The sequence below is a fragment of the Gymnoscopelus braueri genome (genome assembly GCF_963280865.1).
Source record: "Gymnoscopelus braueri genome assembly, chromosome: 4".
NCBI classification, from domain to species: domain Eukaryota; kingdom Metazoa; phylum Chordata; class Actinopteri; order Myctophiformes; family Myctophidae; genus Gymnoscopelus; species Gymnoscopelus braueri.
In genome coordinates, this window is record NC_137605.1 from 34,735,056 (window position 1) to 34,750,871 (window position 15,816).

General features: G+C 42.0%; 2 protein-coding genes across 5 annotated transcripts in view; one reads left to right on the plus strand and one right to left on the minus strand.

The window, feature by feature from the left end:
* Positions 1-15,816, plus strand: part of sntb1 (syntrophin, basic 1) — a 400,503-nt gene that overhangs the window by 2,311 nt on the left and 382,376 nt on the right. The gene's annotated exons all lie outside the window — the stretch shown is intronic.
* zhx2a (zinc fingers and homeoboxes 2a) overlaps positions 18-15,816 on the minus strand; it is a 33,516-nt gene continuing 17,717 nt past the window's right edge. For 2 of the 4 annotated variants that reach the window (XM_080427025.1, XM_080427024.1), the window contains 9 exons: positions 10,851-11,093; positions 8,895-9,110; positions 8,390-8,474; positions 8,019-8,204; positions 7,153-7,556; positions 5,323-5,587; positions 5,054-5,210; positions 3,733-3,858; positions 19-2,125 (listed from right to left, as the gene is read on the minus strand). In XM_080427025.1, coding sequence (XP_080283151.1) covers positions 3,741-3,858; positions 5,054-5,210; positions 5,323-5,587; positions 7,153-7,556; positions 8,019-8,204; positions 8,390-8,474; positions 8,895-9,110; positions 10,851-11,093 — 1,674 coding nt within the window. In that variant the 3' untranslated portion in view covers positions 19-2,125; positions 3,733-3,740. Of the gene's footprint in view, positions 2,126-3,732; positions 3,859-5,053; positions 5,211-5,322; positions 5,588-7,152; positions 7,557-8,018; positions 8,205-8,389; positions 8,475-8,894; positions 9,111-10,850; positions 11,094-15,816 lie in introns of all 4 variants that reach the window. The other 2 variants (XM_080427027.1, XM_080427026.1) reach the window with 2 other exon arrangements.

Genomic DNA, 15,816 nt, shown 5'->3' on the forward strand with positions numbered 1-15,816 from the left:
ACCAGACATGAAGAGGTCTCAGTTGGTTGTGTATTTATTGAGTTACAGCAGAGTTGATGTAGAAAACAAAATGTAAAGCAAGCAGTATTCGACGGTTAGCACCCAAATGTACAGTATTCCAGATACCTGAACACAAAACTAAAGCAGCAACAGAAGTTCAACCAGCTAACAGCCATACATCCACAGTGCAAAGCAGGGTTAAGAGTCAAGCCAATCAATTCAGGTCATTTATTTCCCCCAAAAAAGCTTTTTGCCAAATGAGAGCATTAATATCTAACCAATGATGAAATAAGAGTAATACAATTCAGCCCACCTGGAAAGAACATTGCTTTTTACAAGAGTAATAACCAACAACCACTGTAAGAAATGGCAATTGACAACTGACATTTTAAATCCTTATGAAATTGTGACATAAGATTTACCGCCTGATCATTACAATTATTCCCAACCGCACTGTTTTAATTAAATTAAACATAGCATATGTGGAGATATGATGCAAAAAGCATGTTTGGATGCTGGAATTTACAAAATACCAATCATCTCGACTGATAAGAACAAGATGGGGTCTAATATCGGCATAGCTTCCCTGTGGATGGATCTCTGATGTTGTGTGTACACATATATACATATATATTTATATATATATACACACACACTTCCTTGGTCTACTGGCAGCTTGCACAAGAAATATGGCGCAGTGGTTTGCGAGAGTAGCCGTGGACACCCAGACGGACCCTCTTCTAGTTAGCTCTCCCCCTAGGAGCCAGAGCCATGCCGTAAAAATCAGTAGTGGTGTCATGCTTTACTCATCAACCTGATTGTATTGAACCTAACCCTGCTTCACATAGAGGGGAACATCTAAATTCAGCCAGACAGCTAGAGAGAGAAGATAGGGAGGGGGGTGTTCAAATATCACAGCTGAACAAATGTACTTTCTTTTAACGAGAATTTGAATCACTTTATCGTGTGATATGTAAGTGCCTGACATGTTGAGTCAAGAAAATGTCAAGTTTAAAAAAAAAACAGAATTACTGGGAAAATGAAAAGATTACAAAATGTATTTCACCCAGTTCTGATGTTATAAATCAAAATGTTTCCAAAACAAATGTCAGACAACAGAGCTGACAAGGCAGCATGGTGTGACTGGTCAGACATTCAGACACTGGTCAGACACTCCTCACTCAGTGTTGCATCATCGCTATTTATGAAGAAAAAAAAACTAAAACAACAAAACATTCAGGAACATTTCAGCTTCTTGAACATACCCCCAGTCCTGAAGCAAGGAAGCAGCAGTTGATTGTAAGAATACTAAATGAATTAGAGAAACATCATGTACAGTGCATTAACCTGCCATAAAAACTGACATCCATTTATCCAGGTCTGCCCACTTGCCTAGTTATTATCCCAGCATTCATTCTCTTGCCTTGTTTTCTCAGCAAGCAGGCTGTGGTTGTCTTTAAATTGCCTAAACATCTGTCCTTTCCTTGTAACTGCTCCTTCATCTCCACTTTTGAGGCTGGTTAAGTGTCTTTAAAAAACATTTCAAGGTACAAGGAAAGGTCACAACTTCAGACAATTCAAAGACCTCTTACTACAATAAAGATGACCTATTGTGAGAATAGCTGTTGTTACCAGTCCATGCAAATATAAGTGCCATCAATGACCGCTCTTAATGAGTAGCCTGTAGTTTGAATTTCCAAAATATGACTGAATATTACCAACTGACATACTGGTAGGCTATTATATGCCATGACCTAAAAAAAAACATTCCTCCTTTTGGGGCACCTGTCAAAGACTTCTTTTATAAATGTAACAAAACCTGCCATCCCAGCTAAATTGTACAAAGGTCGTTGTCATTTTTGCAATACAGAAAAATATTTACAAGGGCCCTTTTTTTCTTCTTTTGTTTTGAAGTGTAGTAGTAGTAGTAATAATAAGAACAATGCATCAAGTCCAGCTTTGGCACTCTTCTGTCAGCCTCTGCAACACACATCAGTGCTCAACAGTGGAACTGCGAAGTCCACAGCGCTTTGTGATGACATCACAGGCAGAGTGTAAGATCATTGGTTCCAGATTCAGCCATCTTGAGTCTTCTCCATGGTGACTCAGCAGCCAGTGATTCCCACTACATGAAAAATAATTGCATAAGAGCAAATTATATTTGGTTAAGTCATTACATTGTACACTAAAGCAGCATTTAGTTCCAACTATACAGAGAGGCAAATTTACCCAGGTTTTGAGCAGACGGTCAGTTGCTTGTTTATATTATGTAAATGGTGCCAGACTTGCGACATTTAGGACCCTCATGGAGTTTTAGCCAGTTAGGCTTTTAAGTGTTTTTAATTTTGACCCGGTCTGCTTATGGGGCGAGTAATGTAAATAGTTTAACGGCTGAAATCTTATCATGGATGCAACTTCCCGTGAAGCATGACTTGGTTTGCTCCTTTACTAATAGGGCCCTTAATAATCGCTCAAAGGTTTTAAAGAACCTGCTGGAAACGTCAGCAGTGCTGTGACGAGGCACTGAGCGTCTTTTCTGCACTGTTCACCAGGGGTGTTTTTATATCTAGTCACCAGAGTTCAAATATATTCAACTCTGGTCGTTCGGACGAGAGCACTTTGTGCTTTCAGCTGTGAAAAAACCTGCATTGGTTTACACATGGCCTTAGGGAGGGACAATGTACACCTTTATGATTCTTTTGAATATATGTTGTATTTTGTATATAGTTTTTTATGTCAGCAGATTTTCAGCATAGCGCTGCAAAACCTGATAGGTGTTCTATTCAGCCAACATAACTGATACCTCCTGTGTGGGTGGACAGGGGTTTTAAGGCAAGGTTTATGCTTCGTCTTTCCCACCTCCAACTCTATGAAATGTGTATATTTCTCATTGATCTCGCCTTGCATTTCTCTTCGGTAGCAGAAGAGAAACGTTCAATGACGTTGGCAGCTGACGGCAACGTCGTTGTTTCTGTTTTTACAGCGACGTGAAACAGATTTCCTTGTTATTGCAAACAGAAGCGGTCATGTGTAACATGTCATTTGAAATGAGATGCAGTGAGAGCCAAGTGCTGGAGAATCTCGCCATTGTGTTCGTACTGTATGTACCCGTCTTTATTCTGCTGTACCGTGTATACAGTATTCTGATGGAAAGACAAAAAACAATCGTGATGTGTAACAGGTTGTAGCCGGACACGATCGCATGTGGAAAGAACCCCAATATGTTAAAAACTTTGTTCATACTGTGTGCGCATGCATGTAAAAGCAAGAACCGTTTCCTAATGAGAAGCCTTCACATATTTCCACTGTATGTGTCCTGTCCTTGATTTGGGGTCCTTGGAACAATTTCATCCTCTCTGTGAGAGAGTGCATGTCTGCTGCCAAACACATGGTGATCAGGCTGTCAAAATCTCTTTCTATCAGCCCGGCATGTGATATTTTAAAAAGACCAATAGGGGATAATTACAGACTTCAAACTTCCTGAAGGGCTGGAGGCTGCAGCTGTAGAACTTAAAGGAATAGTTCACCATTTGTAAGGCTATATATTCTATGAACGAAAGTTTATACTGTGCAGTAGGTTTAACTAAGGTTCATTAAAAATATTAGCCATCTGAAGACCCACTATAAAAGGGGGCAGGCAACAACTGCAATTTGTCAATATGGCTAATTGAGAAGGTGTATTGTATTTCCTCACAGCAGTATTTTATGTTTTATCTCACTTATGTAACCTACCTACAGTATCAGCCAGTGACTCTTCCAGGGTGCTCCAAGGCCAGCACATCAGTGTCTGCTGCCAGTTTCTGTCTATCCACTCCTCCATCGGTCTCCTCTCCCACCGCCATAGTCACCTTCACCCACCTACCAGAAATATACAATTTAATAGTCAAAACGTTTACAAACCCTTCATTGGAGCAGGAACATGATCGTGCTTATCCAGAGCACTTTAAGTGCAAGCAGTAGAATATGTCAAAATCAATGTTATAATGTTATTTGAATTTCATTTTGGTTGAACTCATATAAATGCATTTGTACAGCATTATGTCAGTTAAACAAGCTGCGATTTAAGTTACGTTAGTTATACGTTAACACATTGATTGCCAAGATATTAAACATAGTTTTCTATCCCCTTGCCAGCGTATAATGACCTCAATCCGATGATATTTGAAACGCTGTGGAATCGACATTGTGTCCCAAAAACACAAACAAAATAGTCCCTGTGGGTTAGCGGAGGGATCTGTGTATCGATAGGAACGACAACATTCCAACCGCGATCCGCCATTTTGGGGCTTCGGCCCGCTGAAAACTAGTGGTTTTCAATGCAAAAAAAAGAAACCGAGTTACAGCCGTTTTTCTGAAAATTCCAAACAGGAAGCGGATGGCTTCCTGTTTTTTTGGAACGACGTCACATCCACATTCTACTTCTCTGAGTGACGATCGATCATTCCAAAGCTGTGTTAGGTCGCCCCTTGTGGAATAAAAATAAATAAATGAAAGAACGCATCAATGCGATCTTGGCCATCAATGTGCATCAATGTGCTATAATATATATGTTATTGTTGATCCCCCCAAATTAGTTATTGCCAATACCCCCATGTATATCAAGTCCCTGTCACTGCCAACCCCTACTGTTTGGTATGGGTAGGGTGTAGACAACTCCATGTCACATGGAGTTACCAGCCCCTTCTTTTCATGTGACAGTGAGGTTCATTGGGAGGGCATAGCATGTGCAGTCGCCTGCATGTGTTATGCCCTCTAGTAGCAGCAAGATTCAACCACAATTTTAATATTTTCATGATTATGTCAAGATTATTCAGTGGAGAACTTCAATGAGTTCCATTGGGAAGTTCCACTTCAACCATGTTATAAGAAATGTTTTATCTGAAATAATGTCTCTACGTGTTTAATTAAAAATGCAAACAGTAGAACAGTAAGCTGGCTTTGTTTTGGTGCTGACTCATGTATAATGCAATATGAGTCAGAGTAGAGGATTCATATTGCGTATTGATGATCAGGCAATGAATACGAGGCTGACAATCTCTCTCTCTCTACCCACCTCCCTTTGTCAGCAGTGTTTGGGCTCAATTGGCCCGGACTGGGCAAGCTCAGGTCTGTCACACTGTGGCTCAGTCTGTTAGTAAACCACTGGACTATGTCTTGGTTAGACAGCTTGGCTGCTGGCTTCGTCCCAGCATCCTCACCAACCCCAAGGGCTGCATAAGGGGAACAAGAAACATTACAATTTCATTGTGGTGCCTAAAAAGAGAAACAAGACAAAAAAAGGGAAAGACTGTTTGATATCCATATTTCTTCCCATTATCCTACCTTTCAGGATCTTAGATCCCCGAGGAAGGCTGAGGTTTTTCCCAGTGTTCCCCGATGCAGAGTTCTGTCCGTTCTGTTCCTGGCCTCCTTTCTGTTGCCCAACATTCTGGTTCTGGAAGCCATCCATCCAGTCAAGGAGTCCACCGGTCTTCAGAGCTGAGCGATGGTCCTTGAACCACCTGACAATGTCGATACGTCCCAGTCCAGTTTGGCCCTCCAGCTGGCTGTACTCCTCAGGAGACGGCCACTGGGTACGACAGAACACCTGTCAAAAACAGATGACATATTTCAGATTACTAATACAGTATATAATAGATAAATAGTATATTTGATTCATTCTTTTTTTTTTTTTCGAGTATTAAATGTAATCAGGTTAGTTCCATTACGACCAAAGAGATGGAAATAATATCCATTACAGGAGCAGCTTATTTATTTAAAAGGCCCAATCAGTGATACAAACAAACAAATGGGTAGCCCCACCACCAAAAATAGAGAAATAGCAATGGAGACATATTTGTATTATTCTACAGACAACAGCTAAATTAAAAACTGTATAGTGGCTGTAATTTGTATAAAACGGAGCAAAGTTCCATATTTTTTGACCTACAAATCATGCTCTTTAAAGCTTCTGAATAATGATCATTGGTTATTACTGTATTACAATTTATTTTCTTCCAAAACCTCTACAGGTACATACAAGTGCTCATAAAAAAAATACTGGCTTAGACTTTGTTTCTGCCCACTTGCATCACCCCCCCCCCCCTCCCACTGACAGTCTGACCAAAGCAATTCTCTCCCAACCAGTCTGTCAAATTACAGAGGTGACATCTGCAAGGTAAATGCATATGACAACACTAAAGTATCCCCATTATGCAAGTACATAGAATAACATTTGATATATGTTGTGGGTTAATAAATAGGCCTACATATTAAAGAGGTTATTTCAATTGCCGTTCGTTCGCGTGTGCATGTGATGTAGCGCTCCACTAGTAAAAAATACACAGTATACCACTGCTTGTAGATCTGCTATTTTCACTACTTTGGGTCCCGGGCAAACGTCTAATTTCTCTTTTGGGTCTTGAGCTAAAAGGTTTGGGAACCACTGGTCTAGCCCATTAACACATTGCGTGCCAATCACGTAGATCTACGCGAACCTAAATAATTGCGCAGCGTGAGTCTTTTTTTTTTTTTTTTTTCTCGCAGGTTCACATTTCATTGTAGGCCTCGTTCGCAGTGACACATTTCATTGTAGCACACCCGGATATGGAAATATCCATATCCGGAGATTTTCGTTCCCACCCGCGCTCGCTCTAAATCTTCCCCTAATCCTCCATTATCTCGGAGTTTTTTTTCTCCTCGCTGATCGCTGTTTAACATAAACCGCAACAACTTCAAAATGGACGATCGACGATTGAAACGGTCTCCTCTGGGCCACTCACACAGCTACCCTGTGTGTCTACAAACAGTTTAACGCGCGATCTTAAGGTATTTAGCGAGGTCTGTGGCGACGGGAAAAAAACAAAAATAAATCTCTGGCACTGGTGAGTACATTATGATATTAAACTCTGGCGTGGAATGTGTTAAGACCGGGAAAGCCTATCCGTTGACACACACACACACACACACACACACACACACACACACACACACACACACACACACACACACACACACACACACACACACACACACACACACACACACACACACACACACACACACACACACACACACACACCTTTAACATTATGATTAAGTAATGCCATGTCAATTGACTAGGTTCGATATCATGACATCATCTGTGCGACAAGGATGTCTTCTCATGCTTACCTCTCTGAGGAGGCTGAGAGAGTGGCTGGAGATGGGAGCCGGACTGGTGGAGGCCGAAAGGACGGGAGGATGGGGAGAGGAGGAAGAGGAGGAGGTGAGGATGGGAGGTGAAGCTGAGGACGAGAGGACCGGTGGATGAGGGGAAGAGGCTGTGAGTACAGGAGGGGAGGAGGACGACGAGGATGAGGGGGAAGAAGAACAAAGGACAGGTGGATGAGTTTTCACGTCCTGTTCATGATGAGAAGCTCCGTTAAGCAGCGCCCCTGGTCGCTCCAGTCTCTCCTCTGTGCTTTTAGAAGCCATGGTGAGTAAGGCTTTCTCCATGTTGTCTCTCAGTGCTCTGCGCTCCGAGAACCAGCAGTCCACCTCCGTCTTGGAGAGCCTTGTCTGCAGGGCTAGCTGGTCTACAATGGGACAGAGTTGGGTGCACCTTAGGAGAGTTTCTCGTGAGTCCGAATCTTTTTGCTTCATGGTTATCCAACAAAAAATGCATGCAAATTGTATTTACATCGGGGAAGGCAGTTCTTTTTCCATAAAAAGGTAGCCACTGCATTACAATGCTGAAAATGACAGTACTGCCTTAAAGTAACTTGGGGAAATAATATATCTTAATCACTTCAGGAAGTTGAAGAAGAGTTGTGACTGCTACTGTATGGGTCAAATTAAACAATGTCTTTCCGCAGAATACAAATGTGTTTTGCAATAAAATTATTATAATATTTTAAATGACTAGTATTTAGTAAACGATTAGTAGGGGCAGCACCGTTTTCCCGGCTCATTATTTCTCCCATTTCCCATCTTACCTGTCCCTCTATCCAATGATGAGAAAAATATTATTATGTTATGTTATATGATGAGCTTCTTACCTAGCTCTGCCTCAGTTGGCGAGTCGCTCTTCTGGAAACTCTCTTCCATCGCCTTCAGCTGTTCTGATGACTTCCCCTTCACCCTCTCCAACAGGGGAAAGTGGCTGGGAACCATTTTCCTCACAGGACCCTCCTTAGATGCTTGTGTCATCTCTGCCTTAATTAGCACCGGTGGCTGAGGAGCACCTTAGATCGACACAGACACAATGTAAAATGCCAAGACATAGGTATGGTGAGGACTGATGATTATAAACAATAATGCCAAAGGTATTATTAATGCTGCAAAACTGAAGTTTTCTAGCTGTTAAATCATTTGGGAACTCAAAGCGATAAAGAAATGATATAATAGGCATCCATTCTTTATGTAGTACCTTTGAGGTTGAGGAGTCTCTGTTCACTGAACCACTTTTTGATCTCTCCTCTTGATAGCCCAGTGGTCTCTATGAGTCTGTAAATCTACCATAAGAAAACACAATATGATGTTAGGCAAGAGAAAAAAACGAGAAAAAAAGATGTCATAATCGTCAGAAATTAATCTGTACCATTCGTGTGCCTTGCATATTTTCTTAACTCTTTTCTAATATAACAATGTAGAAGCTTGAACAAAATAATGACAATAAGGCGGATTTTGGGAAACAACACAAAATCTAATAACACTGATGCCTCAACATCTTTGGCTATGTTACTATGTCTGCAGATTGTGAATGAAGCCGCACAAATTACAATGAAGTGTTCAGTGGTGAAACTGCACAATATAGGGTAGCTGCTTGTGTTCATGTCCTAAAAGAATACTTTTACACCGCTACAACATTTGCTTTCAGCTTCTGTGGCATGACCCAAAAACGAATAAAATTCCATTCAGTTATCCATTCCTACCTCCTCTTCCTCAGGAAACGGACATTGTGTGTAGCTGGCCCTCAGCACAGACAGCTGTTCAGCAGTTTTATTGGGGTCAACAGTAAAACTTAGCAGCTTGGGTGACACAGACTTGGATGTGGCAGCAGACGCCTGGATGGTTTGAATGATGGAGGGTCGTTTTGTTTCTGCAGCGATTACAGGAGATGGTAGGGGTCGTTTGAGGGACTGTGTGACCTGTGGTAAATGTAGCGAGAATTCATTAGAAAACTACAGCTGTAAATTGGTGATTTGTCTGATAAGTCAAGAGGTAAAACAGAACCTGGCCGACATGTTGATAAGTAGTATCATAATAGATCGCTACAGGCAGGGACAACATCCTTTTGTAGACCGACCCAGAAGTTCCCATAGCAGATTTTCAATGCATAAAATAAGCTCTGTAGCAAACAATGGCTTGAGTTTTAGAATTCAAGGTTGAGATATTAAAGGGTGTAATTATGGCATAGAATAAAACATTCTTAGGCAAAAAAGCTTGGGCTTACATTATCCACCTTATTTGCATTAATCAAAAAGCTATGGTAAAACATTCCATAGGCTATCTGGTGATTGGAAAATCAGCAGATTGGAAAAGAGTTGGGGAAAATGTCTCTCTCTCAAAATTATAATGATCAAATGTTGGAATTTAAATTTATTCACAAATTCTACTTGACTCTGAGGAAACGTTTTCAACTCCAGCTCTGTACAACACCCATTTTCACACTAAGTAACAATAACAAACTGGGAACATACTGTATATGCACATGATGTGGGAGTGTGCAGATGTGAATTACTTTTGGTTCAGAGTTTCACAAGTACTATCCAAGGTAATGGGAACTTGTATTTCCCTCTTGCCTAATATTTTAATGTTGAACGATGATTCAGCGATCGGGTTGACATAACCAAAAAGAAGACTCATGTTATTAGCATTATATACATTTACTGTTATGATTATTAGCATTATATACATTTACTGTTATGATTATTATGTTCACTCTTTTTTCTTTTCTTTTTTGTACCTTTATTTGTTTCGGTTCTTTGTTGTATTATTATTATTATTATTATTATTTTGTATTTATTTTATTTACTTATTTATTTTTCCTGTCTACGCTTGTTCAACCTGTGGGACAGGGTGGGGGTAGGGAGTAGGGGAAGTTTTAAAAAAATCTGGAGGGACAAATAAGAACCCCCTGTTGGGCAGTTGAAATGTGTATTGGAATTGTCAAATGGTTGTAGTACTGTGCAGCTGACATGCTTGTCCAAACCTCCAGCTATGTGAACATAAAACAAAATAAAAACTTGATCACAAAACATTGGCGAAAAATCTGGTGATGGAACAATGCAAAATCATTCCCCGGTTTTTGTAATAGAAGTTATTGGGACAAGGGCAAAACACAATGCTTCATTTACCTAATCTTGCATGTTGGTGTCTGAAAATAAATCAAGAATACCTTAACTCATTGAGGCCAGATTTATTTTATTTTTTTTACGTTTTTTTAATTCGTTTTTGTTCTTTTACATACTAGGTAGGTAGGTAATAGGTAGTACAATTGAGTGACAGAATTGCCAGAATGATTTCTATATTATGTTGTCCCAGTGCCAGAGTTTTTTTCAAAGTAAAAAAAAAGTGCTTAGGAAGCGAGATACAGCCTTTTTCAGTTATACGTTAAACAAGGAGTGGATGGAGCTGCAAATCTCCAGATAATGATATCTTGGGTTCTGAACATGTTTTTCAAAAAACACGTCAAACACGTCATTGGCACGTTACGCCATAGCGGTAAAAACATGTGAAACACGTTAATTGCACTCAATGAGTTAAGTTCTTTAAATAGAAAGCAGTTAAGCAGTCCAGAATACATAATCATATCGAATTATTCAAATTCAACTGTTCTTGTAGCTGTGTCTGTACAGGTTTCACATCTATAAGGGTATATGTAGTACCTGGTTTGCTACAGTGAGTGCTAGTGGTGCACAGGTATACGTAGAACCATTAACAACAGGAGTCAGCACCAAGCTGGTTTGTCCTAGGAGATGACATGGGAGAGACTGGAGGAGAGATGCTGTGCTTTTAGACAGGGCAGAGGAGAGAGAAAGGGTAGTAGATGATTGGCTGGGTACAATGGTGAATGTCTGGGAGACGGAGGAGATGGTGCCATTGAACATCTTTTTCCTGGCTTCTTCCACCTGTAAATAAAGAAAAAGTACATTTTGTAAGCTTGTTGAGCAAAATGCTACACAAATATGTAAGCAGTGACTGTAGCAATACAAAACTGTGAATCACCCATATTATAGTATTTCATTATATCTCCTGGCAGCCCTCTTGGTATGTATTCAAAACAATCAGGTTGGTTGCAAATGGAAAAGCTGTACCATCACAACTCGGAACGGCACAATAAGATGTGTTCGATAATGCTGTACGCAGTATTAGGAAATTGAATGCCAAGTGGCAATCAGATAGTGAGTGGCTTGTTTCAAAGTAACCTGCTTTAGTCTTTCTCCCTCATGTTAAGTCTCTTTGGGGGGGCGGCAATGGCTCAGGAGGTAGAGCGGCCGCTTTGGAAACGGAAGGTTCCCAGTTCGATCCCGAGCTTACTGTCGAAGTGTCCTTGAGCAAGACACTGACTGAACCCCTAATTGCTCCAGATGAGCAGGTTGGTGCCTTGCATGGTTTTCTCCCCCGTCGGTGTTGTAACTTAATTGGGTTACATAGTTAATTTGCATGATTGATTAAAAGATGATAATTCATAAAGTATTATTTACAGTTAAAAGCAGTTAAAAAGGAAAGATTTCATTTAATACAGTTATTGATATTGTTTATTGAGAAACATTGGTTTGACACTGTATTGTTACGTTTCTATATTTTGTATACCTAACAAAGGGTTAACTGAAACTGCATGTCCCACAAGGCTTAGCGGTAAACCGGATGTAAAGAGACGTCGGGTCAGTGTTATTGTGCCAGTGCGATTGAGCAATCCTAGCTCCGTGAAACGAATGAATGAAAGCTAAAGCTAACAAGTCTAAAAAGACCGTTTTTGTACCATTTTGTATCACACCTTTTTTCTCTATATAAAGTACCAACCTTTATTCCATTTCCGACGTCCTGTCTGCTACTTTGATCGTAGTTATTCTACATTTTTGGTGCCGAAACCCGGGATTATGAGCGAGAGGGAACTCGCAGCAGCAGCTGCAGCCGCTGCTAAAAAGACAGAAGAGGAACGTAGGACAGACATGGAAAGAATGAGAAGAAAACGGGGTACAATCCGAGGTAGTACTACACGTCTTTTGAACCAGATAGACGGAGAAATAACGAAGCAAGATCCGGACATTGAGAACTTGAGCACTTTATTGGACATGTTGTCCGCGAAGGAGGACAGTCTATTTGAGCTGGACAATGATATTGAACGGCTCACGTCGTTGGACGACCTGGAGAACGAGATTGAAACAACGGAGGACTACAAGCAACGTGTCATCTCGTTTAAGAGCCGCGCACAGCGCATGGTGAAGAAAAAGGAGGATCAAAGCCAGCAGCTCCAAGCACCAACGCAGCAAAGGGTGAGCGACGCTAACTCAGCTAACTCATTAGCACACAGACAGTCTGTGAAGCTACCGAAGTTGATCATTGATAAATACAATGGAGATGTCAGTAGATGGCAGGAGTTTTGGAGCCAGTATGAGACTGCTATTCACACAAATGATGCACTGTGCAAACGTGAGAAGTTCACCTACCTGAAAACGTATCTCACAGGACCAGCTGCAAAGGCAGTAGCAGGACTGATGCTTACCGATGCTAATTATGACAGTGCTATCACGTTACTGCGAAGCAGATTTGGAAGGAAAGATCTGGTTATCAATGCTCACATGACAAGGCTGCTGAATCTAACTCCTGTGAAGAAATCCTCTGATGTGCATGCATTAAGGCAGCTATATGATGAATGTGAGATTCAAATTAGGAGTTTGGAGTCACTGGGTGTGGTGTCAGACACATATGGGAGCCTACTATGCCCAATTTTAATGAAGATGATTCCAGATGACATAGCTCTTGAATATAGCCGTCAGAGGGGAAATGATGATGAATGGAAGGTTGATGAAATTGTCAAATTCCTACAGAAGGAGGTTCAGAGCAGGGAAAGAGCACTGCAAATGACAACGTCATACACCCAGAAAGAACAGAAACCAGAAAGCAAACCATGGAAGCAGTCATGCTCATTCAATGACACAAAAATGAACAGACCCAGCATGCAATCTGCTGCTGCACTGCACACAGCCAGCCAGAAGACACACAACTGTTTATTCTGTGACAATGCAGAACACAAATCAGAAAATTGCCCCAATAACAGCATTCCTGAACGCAAAGAAAAGATCAAGAAAATGGGAAGATGCTTTGTGTGTCTGGGACAGAGACACATTGCAAAGTCATGCAAAGTGAAGGATGCTTCATGTGAAAAATGTGGAAGGAGGCATCACATTGCTGTGTGCACCGGTGAGAAAAGTGAGGTGCAACCCCCCACTGTGACAGGAGAGGCTGTTGTTTCCTCAGTAATTCCTCACTCAGCGAAGATGAAACCAGATGGACAGAACACTGTGCTGCTACAAACTGCTAAGGCATGGGTGACAGGCCCATTAGGCAGAAAAATAGCTCGCTGCTTACTCGATGGAGGGAGTCAGAGAAGCTTCATCCATGAAAACCTTGTGAAGAGCCTGAAATTACCAGTAATAAGACAAGAGACACTCACTCTTCACACTTTTGGCTCCTCTGTCCCTACAATGTCACAACGCAACACAGTGAGAGTCATTTTGGAGAATGTCTGGGACAACAAGCAGAGAATTGAAATTGAGGCCATAGAAACCCCACAGGTGTGCTCAGCTGTGATGAAAGTTCCTGGTGACCAGATTCAACATGAGCTCAAGAAAAAGGGACTACAACTAGCAGACTTCCCAGGTAATGATGATGATCCTGAGCTCTCTGTCCTGATAGGAGCGGACTACTACTGGCAAATAGTCTCAGGAAGGGTGGAGAGACTGACAGAGACATTAGTTGCACTGGAGAGCACCTTCGGATGGTCTGTGCAGGGACCAGTGTCCATGTCAAGTGTCTCAGAGGCAACCTGCATGTTCATTCCACTTGAAGAGGACACACTTGTCTCCAAGCAACTAAGGGCATTCTGGGAAATTGAGTCTCTGGGTATCACAAGTGAAAACACACAGAACCCAGCAGAAGAAGAGGCTCTGCAGATGTTCGAGAGAACAGCAACTTTCAAAGATGGACGATACCACGTGGAGTTGCCATGGAAACCAGAAAGAGCAGAGCTCCAAGACAACTACAGAGTTGCTAAAAAACGATTTGAAGGTCTGAAGAGAAGACTAAAGAAAGATGTCACATTCTACAGCAGATACAATGAAGTAGTGGAGGACTATCTACAGCAGAACATTGCAGAGGATGTGCCAGAAGACAACGCAAGTGAAGTCAATGTGAAATACTACTTACCTCACCACGCCGTACTCAGAGAAGACAAAGTGACCACAAAACTGAGAGTGGTGTTTGATGCGTCGTCTCATGAAGTTGGCCGCCCATCCCTCAATGACTGTCTGCTCACAGGACCAAACCTGAATCCAGATCTCCTCAGTGTCCTCATAAAATTCAGAAAACATGAAATAGCCTTCATGGCTGACATAAAGAAGGCTTTCCTGCAGATCTCCATAGTGGAGAGAGACAGAGATGCAGTGAGATTCCTGTGGCTCACAGGCCCACCAAGTGGAGAAGAGGATGGAGAGCTGCGTGTGCTGCGGATGACCAGAGTGGTGTTTGGGGCCTCCCCAAGTCCATTCCTACTCGCAGCTACAATCAGAAAGCACCTGAAACAATATGAAACAGAACAACCACAGGTTGTAGAGACATTAAGAGAATCACTTTACGTGGATGATTTCATTGCTAGCTCACACAGTGTTGAAGAGGCCTACCATGTGACAACCACTGCTAAACAAATACTGTCAACAGCAGGCATGGACCTCTGCAAGTGGATGACAAACTCTCATGAGCTGGAGAAGAAATGGGAGGAGGGCACAACAGACCACACACTGGCACCAGAGACACACGGAGCAGTGCTCAAAGTGTTAGGCCTAGTGTGGAGACCAGAAACGGATGACTTCACCTTTGACCTCAGACCGCTATTGAACATACTAAAAGAAAAGAAGAACACCAAGAGAAGTGTTCTGCAGTCAGCTGCACGCATCTATGACCCACTCGGGTTCCTGACACCTTTCACAATCAGAATTAAGTGCATGTTTCAAGAAATGTGGGAGAGAGGACTCTCCTGGGATGAAGAGCTACCACCTGACCTAACACGAGAATGGCAACAGTGGTGTTCGGAACTACCCCAGCTACACCAGCTCGCCATACCAAGGTGGTATCGAACCGACATGCAACCAGAAAACAAACATGCCCTGACACTACATGTGTTCTGCGACGCAAGTGAAAGAGCCTACAGTGCGGCAGCCTACCTGCAAGGTGAATCACCAGACGGAGAACCTACGATGAGCCTAGTCGCATCCAAATCCAGGGTGGCCCCTCTCAAGAAAATGACACTGCCACGCCTGGAGCTCATGGGAGCTGTGATTGGAGCGAGACTAGCCAACAACTTGATGACAACTCTAAAACTGGAACCAAACCAGATAAAAATGTGGACAGACTCTATGATTACACTGCATTGGATTTGCAGCTCCGCTCAGAAGTGGAAACAGTTTGTCGCAAACAGAGTGACAGAGATCCAGTCACTGACCAACCCTGAGACATGGTCACACATCGCAGGGAAGATAAATCCAGCTGACCTCCCCACAAGAGGACAAAAGGTTGAAAGCCTGATACAGAACCAGCTATGGTGGAACGGGCCCAGCGTTCTGACATCACCTG